This window comes from Zosterops lateralis (genome assembly GCF_965231275.1).
Source record: "Zosterops lateralis genome assembly, chromosome: 3".
In the NCBI taxonomy this organism is placed as follows: Eukaryota; Metazoa; Chordata; class Aves; order Passeriformes; family Zosteropidae; genus Zosterops; species Zosterops lateralis.
The window spans coordinates 64,721,447-64,736,648 of NC_139764.1; the positions used below are offsets into that span (position 1 = coordinate 64,721,447).

The following is a 15,202-nucleotide window of genomic DNA, read 5'->3' on the forward strand; positions in this document are numbered from 1 at the left end:
TTTGTTTATGGGTTCTTCTTCTCAAGAGTTTATGGACCGAAAATCTGGGCTAAATGGGGCACTGAGAGAATCTTTTTTTAGCCTGTCACACAGGGGGCCGTGAATTGCAGCAGCGCAACTGGCACTTTTGCAGGGCGTAAGGAACACTTCCTTCTCACCCTGCAGGGTATGTGGCGGGAGTGGGCGTGCAGTGATGATCGAGTCACAGAGTGAAGTGGCAGGCCTGAGTGGCTGATTTACAAATACCAGTGTTCTTTATTTACACAGACATGTAAACAACAGAAGGTAAACAACACCGCCCAGCTCGGTCTAACAAACAGGCTGCTGCTGTTTCACTTCAGGACCTGAGGTGTTTTAGACATTTCACAGAAACTGTATTGACAGCAAACACAGGAAGGCTACGAGGTTACCTTGACTCTTCCTCCTTTGCACGGGAATCGCATGCACGGTGCAGCAGTGCGGGGAACGGCACCACCTGAGGCTGCAAAACTGGGGGATGCAGAGAACCCACTCCCAGCTTGCCGTGAGTTCAGGTCTGGCTGGAGTGAGCAGTATTTGTGAGCAGTACCACTGCAACCAGCCCGTCCTCTGACAGCACCCAGAGATCTGAAAGCACTCCGCAAACAGACTGATCAATCCTTGTTGCATCCTTTGCAAATCATCCCGTTTATATACAAGGAAATAAAGGGAGGGCCTTCAAAGAGCGACTTTCCCAGAGCTCAGGTTTTACTGGTCTCGTTTCCCAACCTTGTGCTCTAAGTATAGCACCATTCTTTCTTCACAGAAGTATATAGCTTCTTGACATTTTAGGACAAGCTTTTGAATTGAAAGAAATGCCCCAAGCACTGGAGGTAGAAGGGCAGTGGATGGTCCCAGTCACGACCAGAAGCTGTTCTGCTCCAAAGCTGCTCCTGCTGGAAGAGGAGCCAGCTACTGTGCGATACATTGCACCCAATCCCAAGCTTTTTCAAGTTTGTCTGAAAACGGAACTGCCAAGTTAGCTGCAAAAGAAAAACTATTAGAAAACAACAGTGCTGATCTGCTGTCTTGCAAATTTAACTTCAACAGTAACCCATACACACACTGTGTTTTAGTTAGTTGAAATACTTCTAACAGAAATATTACACTAAATTTGTAAGACAGAAAAATACCTAGTGGAGAAATGAAGAGTTCAGAAAGTTTGCTGCTTTGTGCCAAGGAACAAATTTCCTTATAGTTTAGCAGCAAAAGAATCAGCTAGGGCTTGAATAGCATTGAATTCTCAGCTGTAAATTCACATTTTGGTTACACACACACTGCCTAAACAAAAAAAAAAAATTAAATTAAAATAGTTTCTCCAGATTAACTGGTATTGGATATTGGTTTGGTTTTTTGGTCTTTTTTTTTTTTTTTTTCCTGTCATGGAGTGATAACCATGGCTTGAACCCAAAACCAGTTTCAGCCTTCCTACCTGTTTTCTAACATGAATTGCAAGTTAAATGGGCTCAGCTTGTATGCTAGATCAAATTCAAGCATGTGAGAATTGCTGCTAAAAAAGCAGCTGGGAAGTTGTGTTTGAGCACAGTATTTAAATACTCAGCTGCCTTCTCTCATGCACATTATGCAGCAAGTAGTTTAACTTCTATCCTCCCAGTTAGAACTACAGCCCTATCTTTAGTTATCATAGGAAAGGAGATGAATCAACACAACCATAAGATACACCATTTACAGCTGCCAGTACAGCAGCAGGTAAGATAGACAGAGAAAGAGGACTGTTTTTCTTAAATAGGCATTCCTGCAATCCTTTCAAACCCCCAGGTGAAAAGGAAACCTAAGAAATTCTCCTTAAATAAAAGCTATGTACAGATTGCACACATTGCAAATGGAGCACTGAGATCAGTTACAGAAAATAAGATGTACAGTCTTCACTGATAACATCTCTCTTGCTATAAACAGTGATAAACAGCATATGCTTTCTTCAGATGTCAGAACCCAGCAAGACAGCAATATTATGTACACAGGGCTTGTTTGCCTTCTGCCTCCCACAGCAGAGTCCCTCCAAACTCTGTTTTCACTTCAGAAAGCTGTGCAGTGACGTTCCTGCGCACCGTGCGCTCCTGCTCGGCAAATCACAAGAGAGCTGTCATTGCTGTCTGGCTTATGGGCTTGAGGCAGTCTCTGGGCGTGGAATAACCCTCGCCCCCGAGAGCAGTTTGCTGGGGTTTCTGGTAGTCTGTGCTGTAGCTCACCGAGGTCAGAACACCATTAACTTTGGGTTTGTCGTAGTTTATGACACTCTGGGGTGTCTGATAGTCTCCGTTCCTGGTGTCGGCTTTACAGGAACTGGAGAAGCTGCCAGCAGTAAGGGAATGTATCTGTGATGAGGCGACAGGAACGTTGTAGCCGTTCTCAGAGGGGAAATTACCTTCTCTTGCCATGTGCCGCTCTATGATGGGGGTGGCGTACTCAGGCTCTTGGCTGGTCAGGGGCAGAGCATATTCGTGCCTGTTAGCTCTGTGAGGGCAGTGATAGTGATTTTCGAACTCAGAACTCCCCCTTCTTCCCTCCTCTTTGCTGTCCATGGGGCGAAAAGTAGATCCTTTACGTGTTACCGTCCCAGTCCCAATCATGAGAGGCTGCTGATAATCTAAAAGGAAGCACAAAATGCTTAATAAGGCATAGATTGGTTATCTTATGTATACAATACATAGATACTTATGTATCTATGCATAGATAGGCATTTTATGTTGAAAAACTACTCTGTTATTGGATCAAATGTGTGGTTACTGGGGATGTGAGGAAACCTTTCCCCAACACCAATCCTGTAACCTCGTTCAGCGAGCAGAACATGGCAGAAGCTCTTCCACAGAGAAGCTCCAATCTGCCATCTCTTTTTCTACTCCCTCCCTCCCTTTCCTTACCTACCCTCCCAAATAAACTAACATTTCTGGAGTATACTTGAAAGCCTTAAAAAAGAGTGAGGTCAACAAAATATTAGCAACAAACTGGACAAAGGACATTGCACGAAGATCCACAAGCGAGTTCTCCAAAATGAGTGTTCCACTTTTGGAATAATTAAAATGCCCAGAGGATTCTTAACAAGCCGGCTTTATTTAAAAGGCATCTCACAGTAGCTGACTGACAAGGAGGATGAAGTTAGGCAAAACGGCAGCCAAGAGAGTCAATGGAAGTGTGAAATGTGCTAAGCCAGCTCAGCACGGCTGCAGGCATGCCAGGGGGGATGAGCTTGAGGGAAGAAGTGGGAATGGTGCTGCCAGAGGAACTGGGCAGTCACACGGTCGAGGGGGATGGCAGGGATAGAGCCAGCCTAAGGCAAAGGGCCTGAGCAGGAGCAAGGAGGGAGATGGAGGAGATACGGCCGCAAGAAGTGCACCTCTAGTTAAGATAGGTGCCAGGCTGCCGTGTGAGGGGATCTGAACGAGAAGGTTTTCTGAGAAAACAAGTAATACTATTATGAGACAAGTGAACGTTCTAACTTTCTCGCTTTGGCACTGGTGACAATCTCCTGCAGATCCATACGGTGGCCTGAACAGCTCTAGTAAATGACACTGCTAAAGCATCGTGTTTCCATGCAGGCGTGAAGAAGTTAGCTCGGTTTCTGTTCTGGCATCGCGGTTCATCTGACATGAGCGTCGAATTCGATCCCATATGTCCTGTGAATCTTTTTGGCAGTTTCTGGCTGCATCCCAAACTTCAGCATGTAGGGTGAAGGTGTTATGATATCTCACTAAGTAAGTAGTGCAGCTCTCCCCAGCATCGGTGCCACCATCCCCAGAAATCTCTCTCACTCAGGATGGAGCATCCTCCTGGCTGCCTTTGGGGACCAGCAGGCAGCTGGGGGTCTGAAGTGAAGGAATTTCATGTAGCATGATAACCTATATGCAAATGGTGTGCTCCCTGCAATTAAATTATTAAATGGCACATTTCTAGGTTGAATTCACGTTCTTATTTCATGTTTTTTGTTTTTAAGGAGACTACAGGTGAAATACTAAGGCTGGGAATATACCTGAGCCAGGCTGGGAGTTCAGACTTCTCACAAACACAGCAGGAGGGAAGGGTGGAGAGAGCAAAGACTTCCCAAGCATGGTCAGGGGACCAAGTAACCATATTTTGTGAGCAACCTTTATTCATTCTCTTTCCTGCTTTATAGGTCTCTGCATATTTATATTGAAAGTTTCTATAAAGGATTGAAACTGTCTTTGAAAGATATTGAGAGGAGCACCACATTGAATTACAGTAACCATTCATTTGTTTTTAAATGTATTTCTCTGCCAAACACAATGAAGAAATTCTAAGGAATTTCTAAGGTCTGGAGGCTGGAAACAGCAAACCAATCTTTCTTCAAGAGTGCTGATCACTGATCCCATGAAATGGCTGGTCTCAGTAGCCTAACCAGACAGACTAGACTAGGCTGGGATAAGATGTGCTAAGAGGATGAATTAAAAAATCATCCCTTTGGGATGCAAATAGTACTGATGCTCTTTCACCAGGATTTGCTCTATCCAAACAGTGACCTGGAGCCAAGGTAGCACAGGAGAGGAATGTTGTGGTTGGCTTTTATCTTCTCTCTCATCTACCTGCCTCCTCTTCTGGAGGCCTCATCTCCCAGATAGTTCAGGAAAGCTGCACAGGGATCTCAGCACAACTTCCAGCAGGCATGAAATCCCACCATAAACCAAGTAAGAATTTTTTCTACTTGATCAGCAAGCAAGGGGCATCATATTTTGTTCCATTTACAGAGATACTTGTGTTCAAACAGAAACACAAAAATTAGTCAGCAAAGGGAACCAATCCTATCCTAGTGACATTCTTACACTTCATTCATGCCAGAGCACCTTCCATCATTACCTTCAGCTGTAACTATTTCAGAGTCAGGACATTTCTCCAATAACTCCAAGAAAACAAAATTCCAAAATATTGGGTCTTTCCCTCCCTAATGTATTTATCTGCTTCACTATGCATTTGGGATGAACATGAAGAAATCTGTTCCTGGGCCTAAGCTTGTATAAGAACTGAAGTTTGTAACATTGCTGGGCCATCCCTCTCCTTGTTACTGGCTCGGCACACAGAGCAAAGGGAATTCATCTGAGAGGAAGCAGCTGTTACCTTACCTGCCATGTCACTGGTGACCAGATCCAGCTTTTGTGGTGTCTCCTTCTCATTGTTGTAGCTGATGGTAAATTCAGTTGACTGATGTCTGGTAAAGGGCTGCTTGATTTGTTTCCAACAACCTATGAAAAAGAAATAAAAATAGAAGGCTTATCAGCAAGTTAAATGCTTAGGATCAGGAGACTTACCAGAAAGTTTAATTTTTGGTATACTCATTGCTGTCAATATACTGAAATAGTTTAAAAACATGACTAAAATAGGCTGTTTGTTTAAAAAAAGCCCCCTAAATATGGAGGGTGAAGGAAGAAGTGAATCATCAACTGGGATTTCCAAGTTTATATAAGATTTTTTGGCAAGAAGGGCTGAAACTCTGTAGGTGCCTACAGTGTTGCTTCAAGTTGGTATATTGATAAAATACCAACTTTAAGTCAGCTATGTCTTGGCATTGAATATGTGGCAAAAAGAATGCTTAAAATTTCTCCTTTTCTTCAGTAGATTAGTGTGGCTTCCATTTCACTGGTATCTGAGCACCTGCACTCATCAATTGACTTATTCTCACAACATCCTTGTAAGACAGAAAAGAAAAAAAAAAATCCACAGTGTCAGGGACTTGCTGGAGCCTGTGCCAGAAGGTCTGTGGAGAGGTGAGTTTGACTCACAGCTTTCTGAGCCCCAAGCCTGGTTCACAAGGGCTTAGGAGCTTGATTTATGAAGCAGACATACAACAAATGAATTGACTGGGTAAGAGGCTACCTCCAATTTCTTGGGATTTGTCCTCATTAGCAAGTGAGAAAGGATTATGATGTGACCTTGAAAAATCATATTAGCAAATATGATGTTAAGTACAAATTAATTTTCTAATGAGGGCGAGCTGCTGTGGGTAACAGCATTCCTTTCACTGACGTCAGCACCTGCTGAGGGATGAAATTTTGGAGCTGAGCTATTGCAAGGGACTTGTCAAGAGACATATGAAGTGCTTAGTGGTTTGGGTTTTTTATGGAAAGCCGAGTTTCAGAAGGATATTCCTCTACAGAACTGGTTGACCAGGAAAAACACCCCAACTGCCAAGCTGATGGGAACCCCACTCTAAAAAATGTTATTGAGCGAGACAAAGAAAATACTTCATTGGGAATTTGCAGTCATATCCTAAAGCAGTGTGCTCAAGCCAATCCCTCAACCAATACAATTCACTGTTGTTAGGCTTTATAAATGCAGTTTCAGCCAGGGAGGGTAGTGAGAGGAAAATATTAAAGCCATAAAAAATTATTATCCCTTGCTCTCTAAGAGAAAGGCAATCCCCTCTGCTGTGAGGAAAAGAAAGAAAAGCAGCAATTTTGTGCAAAATAGGTATTTTGGAAGTGGGAAAGAAAAGGAAGGCACCTGGGAGCACTCTTACATGCTAACTTATGCGCTCTGTATAATAGATCTTTTGTTAATTGCCTTTCTGTCATAGAAACCAAATTATATTGTTTCTCAGGGCACCGTGCTAGGATGACACAAGTGGGACTATCATTTGCTGTTTCCCTTGTATGAAGAGGTGAATTTGAATGAGGAGATGTGAATGCTATTTCACAAGCATTAAATGCTTAGTTGCATAAACCCCTTCCTGCTGACCCAGTGGACAGGACAGGACAAAGTGCATGATTCTCCACTAACCTGATTTCTGAGTACTGGATAATCCATAAGAAAGTCCTTTGGCTTCTCGCCTGCAAGGAGAGGAAAGGATTTATAAACATCAGTACTAACAGCATTTCAGCTTCATGCCTTAGCTCCAGCAGAGCCTTTTTACTTAGTGTCTGAGGACAAGGCTACACTTCAAGTTCCTGGAGGTTGCTGTTTACTAGAACATCAGGCATGCAAATCAGCACTTCGACATTTTCTTTTTCTCTGTCTGTGTGCAAGTTGTGAGTGCTGGTGTTCAAATTTCTGGGGCTGGCACTCATCAGTTTGATGCGTTGGTGTCTATATGTGTCACACTTGGCTGTGTTTGGGTCTGCTCTTCTGAATTCTTTGGCTATTTTATTGATTTACTGGGAATCCAGGGCAGAGCTGAGTATCACTGGTGACGAGGCAGCATCACCAGAGCATTGCTTACACTTCCAAATCCCCATCTGCTGACACAAGCTTTTCCTGATTCAACAAGTGCAGGTTCATAGGAATGGGCATCTAGCACAGTTAGCAGTACTTCTTCCAGTCCTTAGTCTTGTGAGATAAAATAGCTCAGATTTAGCTGCTTACACCAGTGTATGTGTGTGACTCTACAGAGCTGAGCTCTGCTTTCAGCCTGCTAGGTTAAGTGCTCAAACACAACAGGAAGGAAATAAAATAAAATTATACAGATAAACAGCTCAAATGTTCCCTTCACTGAATTTTTATTTGGGTTTGGTGTGGAAAGTATGCTGTCTTTGACTGCTTTACACCTCAATGCTTGTGGGTGTATGTAGGGTGAAGAGAACACCTGGTTATGCACAATTCTGACCTGCTTTACCTTCATTTTTCTCTGACTAGGGGAGGCATATAGTAAGAGATACAATTCACAGAGACAGGTGAGTTCTACTTAAAAGAATGATTGACAAATGATCGATTCCCAGCTCCCTGGCAAGGAGGCTCTGGAAAGAGGGCATGGAGTTGGACATGCTAACTAGGTACCCACAAATGCCTCCTTTGACAAAAACCAGTATCTTACTTGCGTAGGGCTGCGCAGATACAAATTGCAGAGAACAAGAACAGAAGCAGCACAATAACGATGGGGACAATTATAGCTGTAAGCTTTAAACCTGCATGAGAAAAAAGAAGGAATAAAAGTTTACAAGGTAAATTACCCTAAAGTTGGTAATTTTTACTACAGCAAAAAGTAGATAATGTTGCAGGAATACTTCTTGAAGAGAGCATGAAAATATACAACTGTAAAACTAAAAGACCACTCCTCAGCCATGGCTGAATGCCATGTACCTGTGTGGAACAATGTTGAAACAAAACAGTTGAATATACTTTCTCAAGGGTTACACTTGACTTGGCGTGGCATCTATATGCATCCTTACAAAGAGCAGTTCTTTCTTATTACACACTAGATGACGCTTAAAAAGCCACTCATACACACTCTGTTTGCTGTTGCTTATAAATCTGCCAAAGGAGACTGCAATTTTACATGCCAAGTATCTGGCTCATGCTGAACTGGCTGAAACATTCCGCTCAAAATGGTTCAAAGATTTCCATGAGGGAACCTAGGGAAAAATCTGTTCAGCCACTGTTAAATTCTAACACAACATGCTTTACAGCAGGGATTTGAAAATTAGCAGTGGGATGGCTCTTGTGTCAGGAGCGTGCCATTCCCTCTTTCTACAGACACTTGCCAGCTGTGAGAATAAGGCAGTAGAAGTGTCCACAGGGTATTTACAATTCAGCAGATGAAATCTCAGTAGATTTCATTTTCAGTGAACATGGATATGGTTTACTCATACTGCTGCACAGATGAACTGAGCTTGCTTGCTCTTGGCAAGCAGTTTCAGAATTTTTTTTCTTCCACTGATTGCTTCTTACAACTAGTTCTTTCACAGAGGGATTTCTACAACTATCAGCTACCTAATGGGTAGTAGCATTTGGTACAGTGGGTCTGGCAATTCCTGCCTGGCTATGAGCCCACCAAACAGTCAGTATAAGCACCAAACTTTGTTTGCTTTTTAAGGTCTAAGAAGGTAGCTCCACAACATTAAAGGACAAAGACTGCAAATTCAGGGAGAATTACACAAATTAAGGTTGTCTGAGCCCCCATGAACACAGGTATTATGGAAGAGTGTTTAGTGACACAATCAGGCACTACTCTGTGCTGCTTTCAGCTGGGAACTCACTCTGGAAAGAGTCATGGTTGTGTAGAGAGACGATAACACTTTTGTGAGACAACTACTTGACGTACTAAAAAATTCTAAAATAAAGGATGAGATTGAGGAAGAACTCTCCCAAAAAATTGCTGCTGAGTGCTCACTGTATTCCCTTGAGCCACCCACCAAGCATGGCAAATCAACCAATATGACAGGGAAACCAAAGCCCAATGTTTAACACATCAAGGAAAATTAAGGCTTTCAATCTCTTTCTGTGCCATGAGACAAAAAGAACTTATTGCTCCTCCCTCTTCTCTCTGTCATTAATAAATTCTGAAGGGAGAATAAAAGTTTTGATTTGCAAGGAAGTTTAAAGTTCACTCAGACTGGGCTGAAGGCATGATGCATCCTAGAGAAAATGCAGCACTAGGGAGTGTTACCCAAGTTAGTTTCTTCAGAGGGGATGGGCTCTGTAACAGTCCTGTCTTCTTTTCCAAGGGAGGTTTCTGTGCTCTGACTCGGTTTCTGCCACATGGAATGCGTAAAGGAACTGTTAGCTGCAAGAGAGAAGGAGGCATCAGCAGCACTGGGGCAGCACAGTGGGCTTTAGAGGCCCCATGCACTGCTCACCCCATACCTGGCATTATTCGACAGCCCATCAGCTCCAGCTTCAGTGCAATTCTTTGGTTCCAGGTCTGAGGGATAATCCGCACGTAGCGGGCCACTATTGGAGGGATGAAGTTGTTGCGCACTATGTCCACAGAGTTGGAGTTGCCTTGGAACACCTGCAACAAAAGGTGCACACATGGTTTGCCCTGTTCTAAAAGTTTCTTTCTTCAAAGTGCTCCTGACATCCAGCTTCAAAGATTTTCATCCTAACACATTGATAACCTGGGATTCAGCCGCAAGATTTTAGGAATTGAGAGTTCTGGAAAGAAATAATCTTTTTAGTTGTGCCAGATGATCACATTTTTCTGTTAGCTCAGAGGAGAAAGATTATCACCGTTTCAATACTGTGTAATTTCCAGTTAATGTATGCTGGTAAAATGCTATAATTTTTAAAAATTATTTATTTAAGAGCACTGCAGCACCCTTTCTTGGAAAAAGGGGACAGAAACATAAAAACAAAAAGAACAGAGGCGAACCATTTCTAGACATTTTAGTAAAGTGCTCTGTTTTCAATGTCATTCTTGAAGAATGACTATTAACTACACAGTTGTTACTGCACTTATACAGTATTTCCCAGGATCAGCTCAGCCCCTTCTGCAGAACACTAATAATTGTCCTTGCAATATTAGTTCTTGGAGATCTTTCAGCATGATATAGGAAAATTTAAAAGTCTGATGAGATAGAGAAGTGAGCTCAGCATATCTTAGCTAAATTGCCAGGCCACATGGGGCTCTGATGGGACAGGTTCTGTCATGTACCTTAGCTGAAACTAAGATCATATATAGTACTTTCAAGGCATATTTGTATATAACAAGTCAGTGTGGGAAACTGCAAGCCTGCACATTTTAAATGTGCTAGCCTTTGCAGTTCACCCACTACTAGGCTGATTTGTCACTCTTTGGGCCAGCATCCCCTCAGTTTAACATTAAAAAAAATATTAACCCCATTAATGTTGAGCAGTGAAATTCCTTGCCATGCAAGCTGAGAAAATCAGAGCTAGCAGGAAATCTCTCTTCAGCTCTGCCAAGTTTTCAAAAGCTGCCATCAGGCCTGAGGACCAGATAGAGCCTTCTCCTGAGGCAAGCTGAGATCCCTTGGGAATGATGAATGGAGGTCTGACTTTGAACACTGTGAGGACAGGGAGGAGGGCTTTTGGGATTTCTTTTGTTTGAAAGGAAAAATGAGGTTTTCAGGAGAAATGTTTTCAGACAAACTCCACCAGCAGCTTTGCCCTTCCCCTGAGGGGGTGTTTCATTTGGCAGGGGGACGTGGATTGACTATCCCGATGCATTTGGAGCTGACCCTCAGCTTTGCTGGTGCCACACCAACAGCGTCCCTGGCACAGGCAAACACCAAGCTGAGCTAAGGACTTGCCCCAACAGCTGCTGTACAGCTCCAATTACACAGCTTTTTTTAAAGAAGGGTGCAGACATACACATGCCTCCCTGTGTGTGTCCCACAGCTTCACCAATCCCTGGATAACTTCCTTGTTTCAACAAGCTTACTATCTACTCTGTAGCCATAAATTACACTGGCAAAGACAGCCCAAGTCTAGACAAGTTTGAAACACCTAATCTTTCTTGACAGTGAAAGCCTGCCCTTCAATGTCAAGACAGCATATACATTATTGTTTTGTGTTTTCCTACCCTTCCCACTTTCCCTTACCTTTTCTTCATTGCTCAGAATCCCTTTGTAAGTTCTCCATTTTGAGTTGTTATTTTTATAGTTCATTGTAAATGTCTTCACATAAAAGTTGAAATTCATGGATCCAGAACCAGTGGTCTTAATCCCTTTTAGGAAAATACAAGAAACATTTTCATTCGCTATGTGCCTGTTTTAAGGGAACATTTTCAAATGCAAACACAGAAGCCAAAACAATTTGGAAAACTTGGTCTTGAAGGTGTTAGTTTATTTTTCAAACTGTGTTGAAATTTAAATTGTTGAAATTTTGTTAAAAGTTGGGTGAAGAATGGAAATCTTAGAGCAATGGATATTTTTAACAGAGCATAAAAGGCTGGGGAAGCTGGGTCTGTTCAGCCTTGAGGAGAGAGACTGAGGGGAACTCATCAATGTCTATCAGTATCTGAAGGGGGATGCCAAGAGGATGGAGCCAGGCTCTGCTGGGTAGTGCTGAGCAATAGGACAGAAACTGATGCACAGAAAGTTCCACCTGAACATGAGGAAGAACTTTACTGTGCAGGTGGCCAAGCACTGGAATGGGTTGCCCAAAGTGGTTGTAGAGTCTCTCTCACTGGAGATATCCAAGAACTACCTGGGCACAATCCTGTGCTGTGTGCTCTAGGATCACCCTGTGTGATCAGGGTCATATGTTAGACCCACTGTGGTGCCTTCTAATTTAATTCATTCTGTAATTCTTTGACTCCAAAATGAAAATTGCTTTTTGATATTATGGTCTGTATTGGCCATCTTTAGCAGCAACTGTAATTTACATTCTTACAATTAAACCAGGAGATGGAAACAGGAATTTCTTTCACCTAGGCCTTGTTTAAAAGGCATCTGATTCCAGATCATCCACACAGAGACTCTACTGCTTCCTGTGTAAGTATTTTGTTCCATCAGCATGTTTACAGATCAGATATGCATGACAGTTGAGTTCAATCCTATATCCCCATAGGAAGACCAGTCTTGTAAATAGCTGACATTATAAATAGGAAAATAATATTCCTGAGCGCAGAACATTTCATTACTTTTAACAAAAGTAATGTTGCATTAGTGCACTATCAGCTTTTCAGCTGCATACATTTTTTTCTCTAGCTAAAACACCCATTTCTGATAACCAGAGAGTGACATACCTGTTATTCTCTTCTTCTCTCCCAGGTCTATCTCCAGCCATTCACGGTTGCTGCTGTGGTTGGAGGCCCAAGACCACCCTGGGACTTGTAGCCAAGCCTTGTCTGGGGACCACAGGACTAGTTGTCCAAACTCATTGGTCTCCTCCCAGTAGGAAGATGCAGTAACCTGGCTCTTGGAGAGGAATCCCTCTTCCAGACTGAGAGATTTGTTGCAGCCTAGGAGTCCCCACACAGACAGGCAGAAGGAGTTATTTTGCATTTTCACAGGATATTTTTATATTAGGCTAGCAACATTTGAAGACCACCCACAACAGTAAAGTCAGACGTTGCTGAATCTAGTGCTAGCCTGATGCTCTCCATTAGCTGTGGTGTTTACCAGTCAATTTGTAGTGTATGATCCAGTACCAGAGTGCTGCAGTCCCAATCCTTTACCAGTCTAACTCCTACATACATGACACCTTCTGACTACATCTGCTATTTTTGCCATTTAGTTTTTTAATCTCTGCACTTTTGTCTCATTCCTGTGAAGACATTTTTATTTTTAAATATTTCCTTCTGAAACATAATATTTATGTTTTGAGATTGGCATTAACTAATTCTGCTGTACAAAACATTTCACAGATAAAGGCACTGTACTGAGAGGAATACTTTACTGTAAATATTTCATGATTCCCACCTGCAATTAGGGCTAGGAAAGTTACTCATTAGAGAAGCTCCTTGATACTGCTGCCAAGATGTGATATCATGAAGATAATATCTCTGAGTAAGTACTACAAACTCCACCAAAGAACCCACAAAGTCTCTGCACATCAAGGTTCTTCAGAGAAAACAGGCCAGTGGAATATGGTTCAATGAAGTTAAAAATAATTCCTTGGCAGATTCAAAGGCCTATACATGCTCTACAGTTTTCAGTAGAATAGTAAATGATTTTATCTCAAATGAGCGAAATATAATTCAAATGAACAAATGCGAACTTTTCCCCCTCTTTGCTGTGTTTTATGCAAATGAATGGCTTGACAGATTAAAAGAGGGTTTTGCATCTTGGAAAGCCATAAACAAAAACTCCTTCTGTATCAGTGCAATATAAATATATTTTCATTTCTCCTATGTTTTCTTTCTCTGCTTGTATGATGAAGATGGAAATTACAAATGTCTGAAGAAAAACTGCTTTCATTTTCTGTGGCCTAAAGTACATAAAAATGGGATTATCTGATTGTCATTTTTCATATGCTGGCACCAGAAATGTAACAGCAGAATACTATTTCTGTTTCTCATCTATGTGCGTATGACCACACATATTCTGTGTTTTTCTCTCTAGCTCACTTCACATCCCTTCAATTTTTTTATTCACTTGCCAATTTTAAAAAACTGCTGTCCTAAAATATCCTTCCTAGACAGAGCCTGACATTCTCCTAACTATTTTTTAAAACTTTTACAGAAAATATTTAAATAGCTAGAAACAAAGCAATTTCTCTTACCATTTGAAGTAAATGTAAACCGCTTATCTGATAGAGAACCACTGCAAGAAAAGAAAAAGGTGGTCATGAGATGGTCACAGGAGTGTTGAGGTAGAGCTTCAGAATCACTGTTTATCCAGTAAAATATCTCTGGCCAGACAGCCACTTTGTCTGCTGGCTGGATAGTGACCCCTTTAAGAGCACATAGTCTCTTACTGTGAATGAATTCAGGTAATTTTTTAATGGTTTTGAGCATTTTTTAAAACCTTAGACATCATCCTGTTATCCTGATGCTTGTGGAAGAGTTACACTTGATGGTGGCTAAACCACACCAGCTCTGGCTATTCCTACTTGGGCTACAGGTGTGTCATAGGATGAAAATGGGATGAAAACTACTCCTTGTTTTAATCTGGGTGGGAACCAGTTCTGCTATAACCACGGCCAACATCTCCCATCAGGAATGGTTCTTTATGCTCCATTAACCACATCTATGGCTCCCTTTTTCTTCCTCCTTCTGACATGGACTGTTTTGCTTCAGGGGAAAAGCCATTTTTTGGGCCACCCCACACAGCCCTGCACAATGCAGGACAAGATAAAATCACCAGTCTAAGGGAAAGCTGAGTTTTCCTTGGCCTCTCAGGGAGCTGCTCTCTAACTCCCATGGAGATGCCCCTGAGGTTTCATTTCAGAAGCAATGACTCCAACTGGCTGCCTAAAAAAACAAAAGCCAGGGTTTTAACATGAAATTAGTTTGGATTTCTTGAAAATCTGCCCCCTCCACTGTCACTTCAATTAGCTGCACGCATCACTGGCCCCTTTTGAAAAGCCTTGGCCAGCGTGACTAAGCAATAAAACAACTTCTGCACTAAGCATAGAGACAATTCCCTTTCAGGCTGCCCTTTCTTTGTTTTTGGCCAGGAAAATTTCCCCCAAGGTACTGTCTGCAGCCTTACCACGGTGTGCAGGGCTATATGTTTTGAGAGCACTGCAAATGGGGAATAGGAAAGTAGTCCCATGTCAAGGTCAATAAAAACACTGCCTTTTTTTGTCATTGAGGGAAAACTAATGACTACAGGCAAACAGAGCTCGGGGTGGGAGCTGATTTATTTGGGCATGTAGGCGGCTGAGTAGCTAGAAGGGGAAACACAAGCCCTCCCTCCCACATCTTCCCCACAGGCAATCCTCAGGGGCGATCAGATGCACTCTGCTCACTTCAAACCAGTTTGACATCACAGCCAAAACAGTTTTTGATTTCTTAGTGAATGCAAAGCAATTCATTTCAAGAGAAAAGAAGAAAATAAATACCTATGTAATCAGTAAAACCTACCCCAAACAG

The 15,202-nt window shown here is 42.3% G+C and overlaps 1 protein-coding gene across 3 annotated transcripts in view; it reads right to left on the reverse strand.

The window, feature by feature from the left end:
- Positions 1-252: 252 nt before the first annotated feature.
- Positions 253-15,202, reverse strand: part of DCBLD1 (discoidin, CUB and LCCL domain containing 1) — a 46,700-nt gene continuing 31,750 nt past the window's right edge. For all 3 annotated transcript variants that reach the window (XM_083857355.1, XM_083857357.1, XM_083857356.1), the window contains exons 7-15: positions 13,888-13,928; positions 12,410-12,625; positions 11,262-11,386; positions 9,565-9,712; positions 9,368-9,484; positions 7,796-7,886; positions 6,766-6,815; positions 5,112-5,231; positions 253-2,626 (exon numbers count right to left, since the gene is read on the reverse strand). In XM_083857355.1, coding sequence (XP_083713481.1) covers positions 2,109-2,626; positions 5,112-5,231; positions 6,766-6,815; positions 7,796-7,886; positions 9,368-9,484; positions 9,565-9,712; positions 11,262-11,386; positions 12,410-12,625; positions 13,888-13,928 — 1,426 coding nt within the window. In that variant the 3' untranslated portion in view covers positions 253-2,108. The remainder of the gene's footprint in view (positions 2,627-5,111; positions 5,232-6,765; positions 6,816-7,795; positions 7,887-9,367; positions 9,485-9,564; positions 9,713-11,261; positions 11,387-12,409; positions 12,626-13,887; positions 13,929-15,202) is intronic.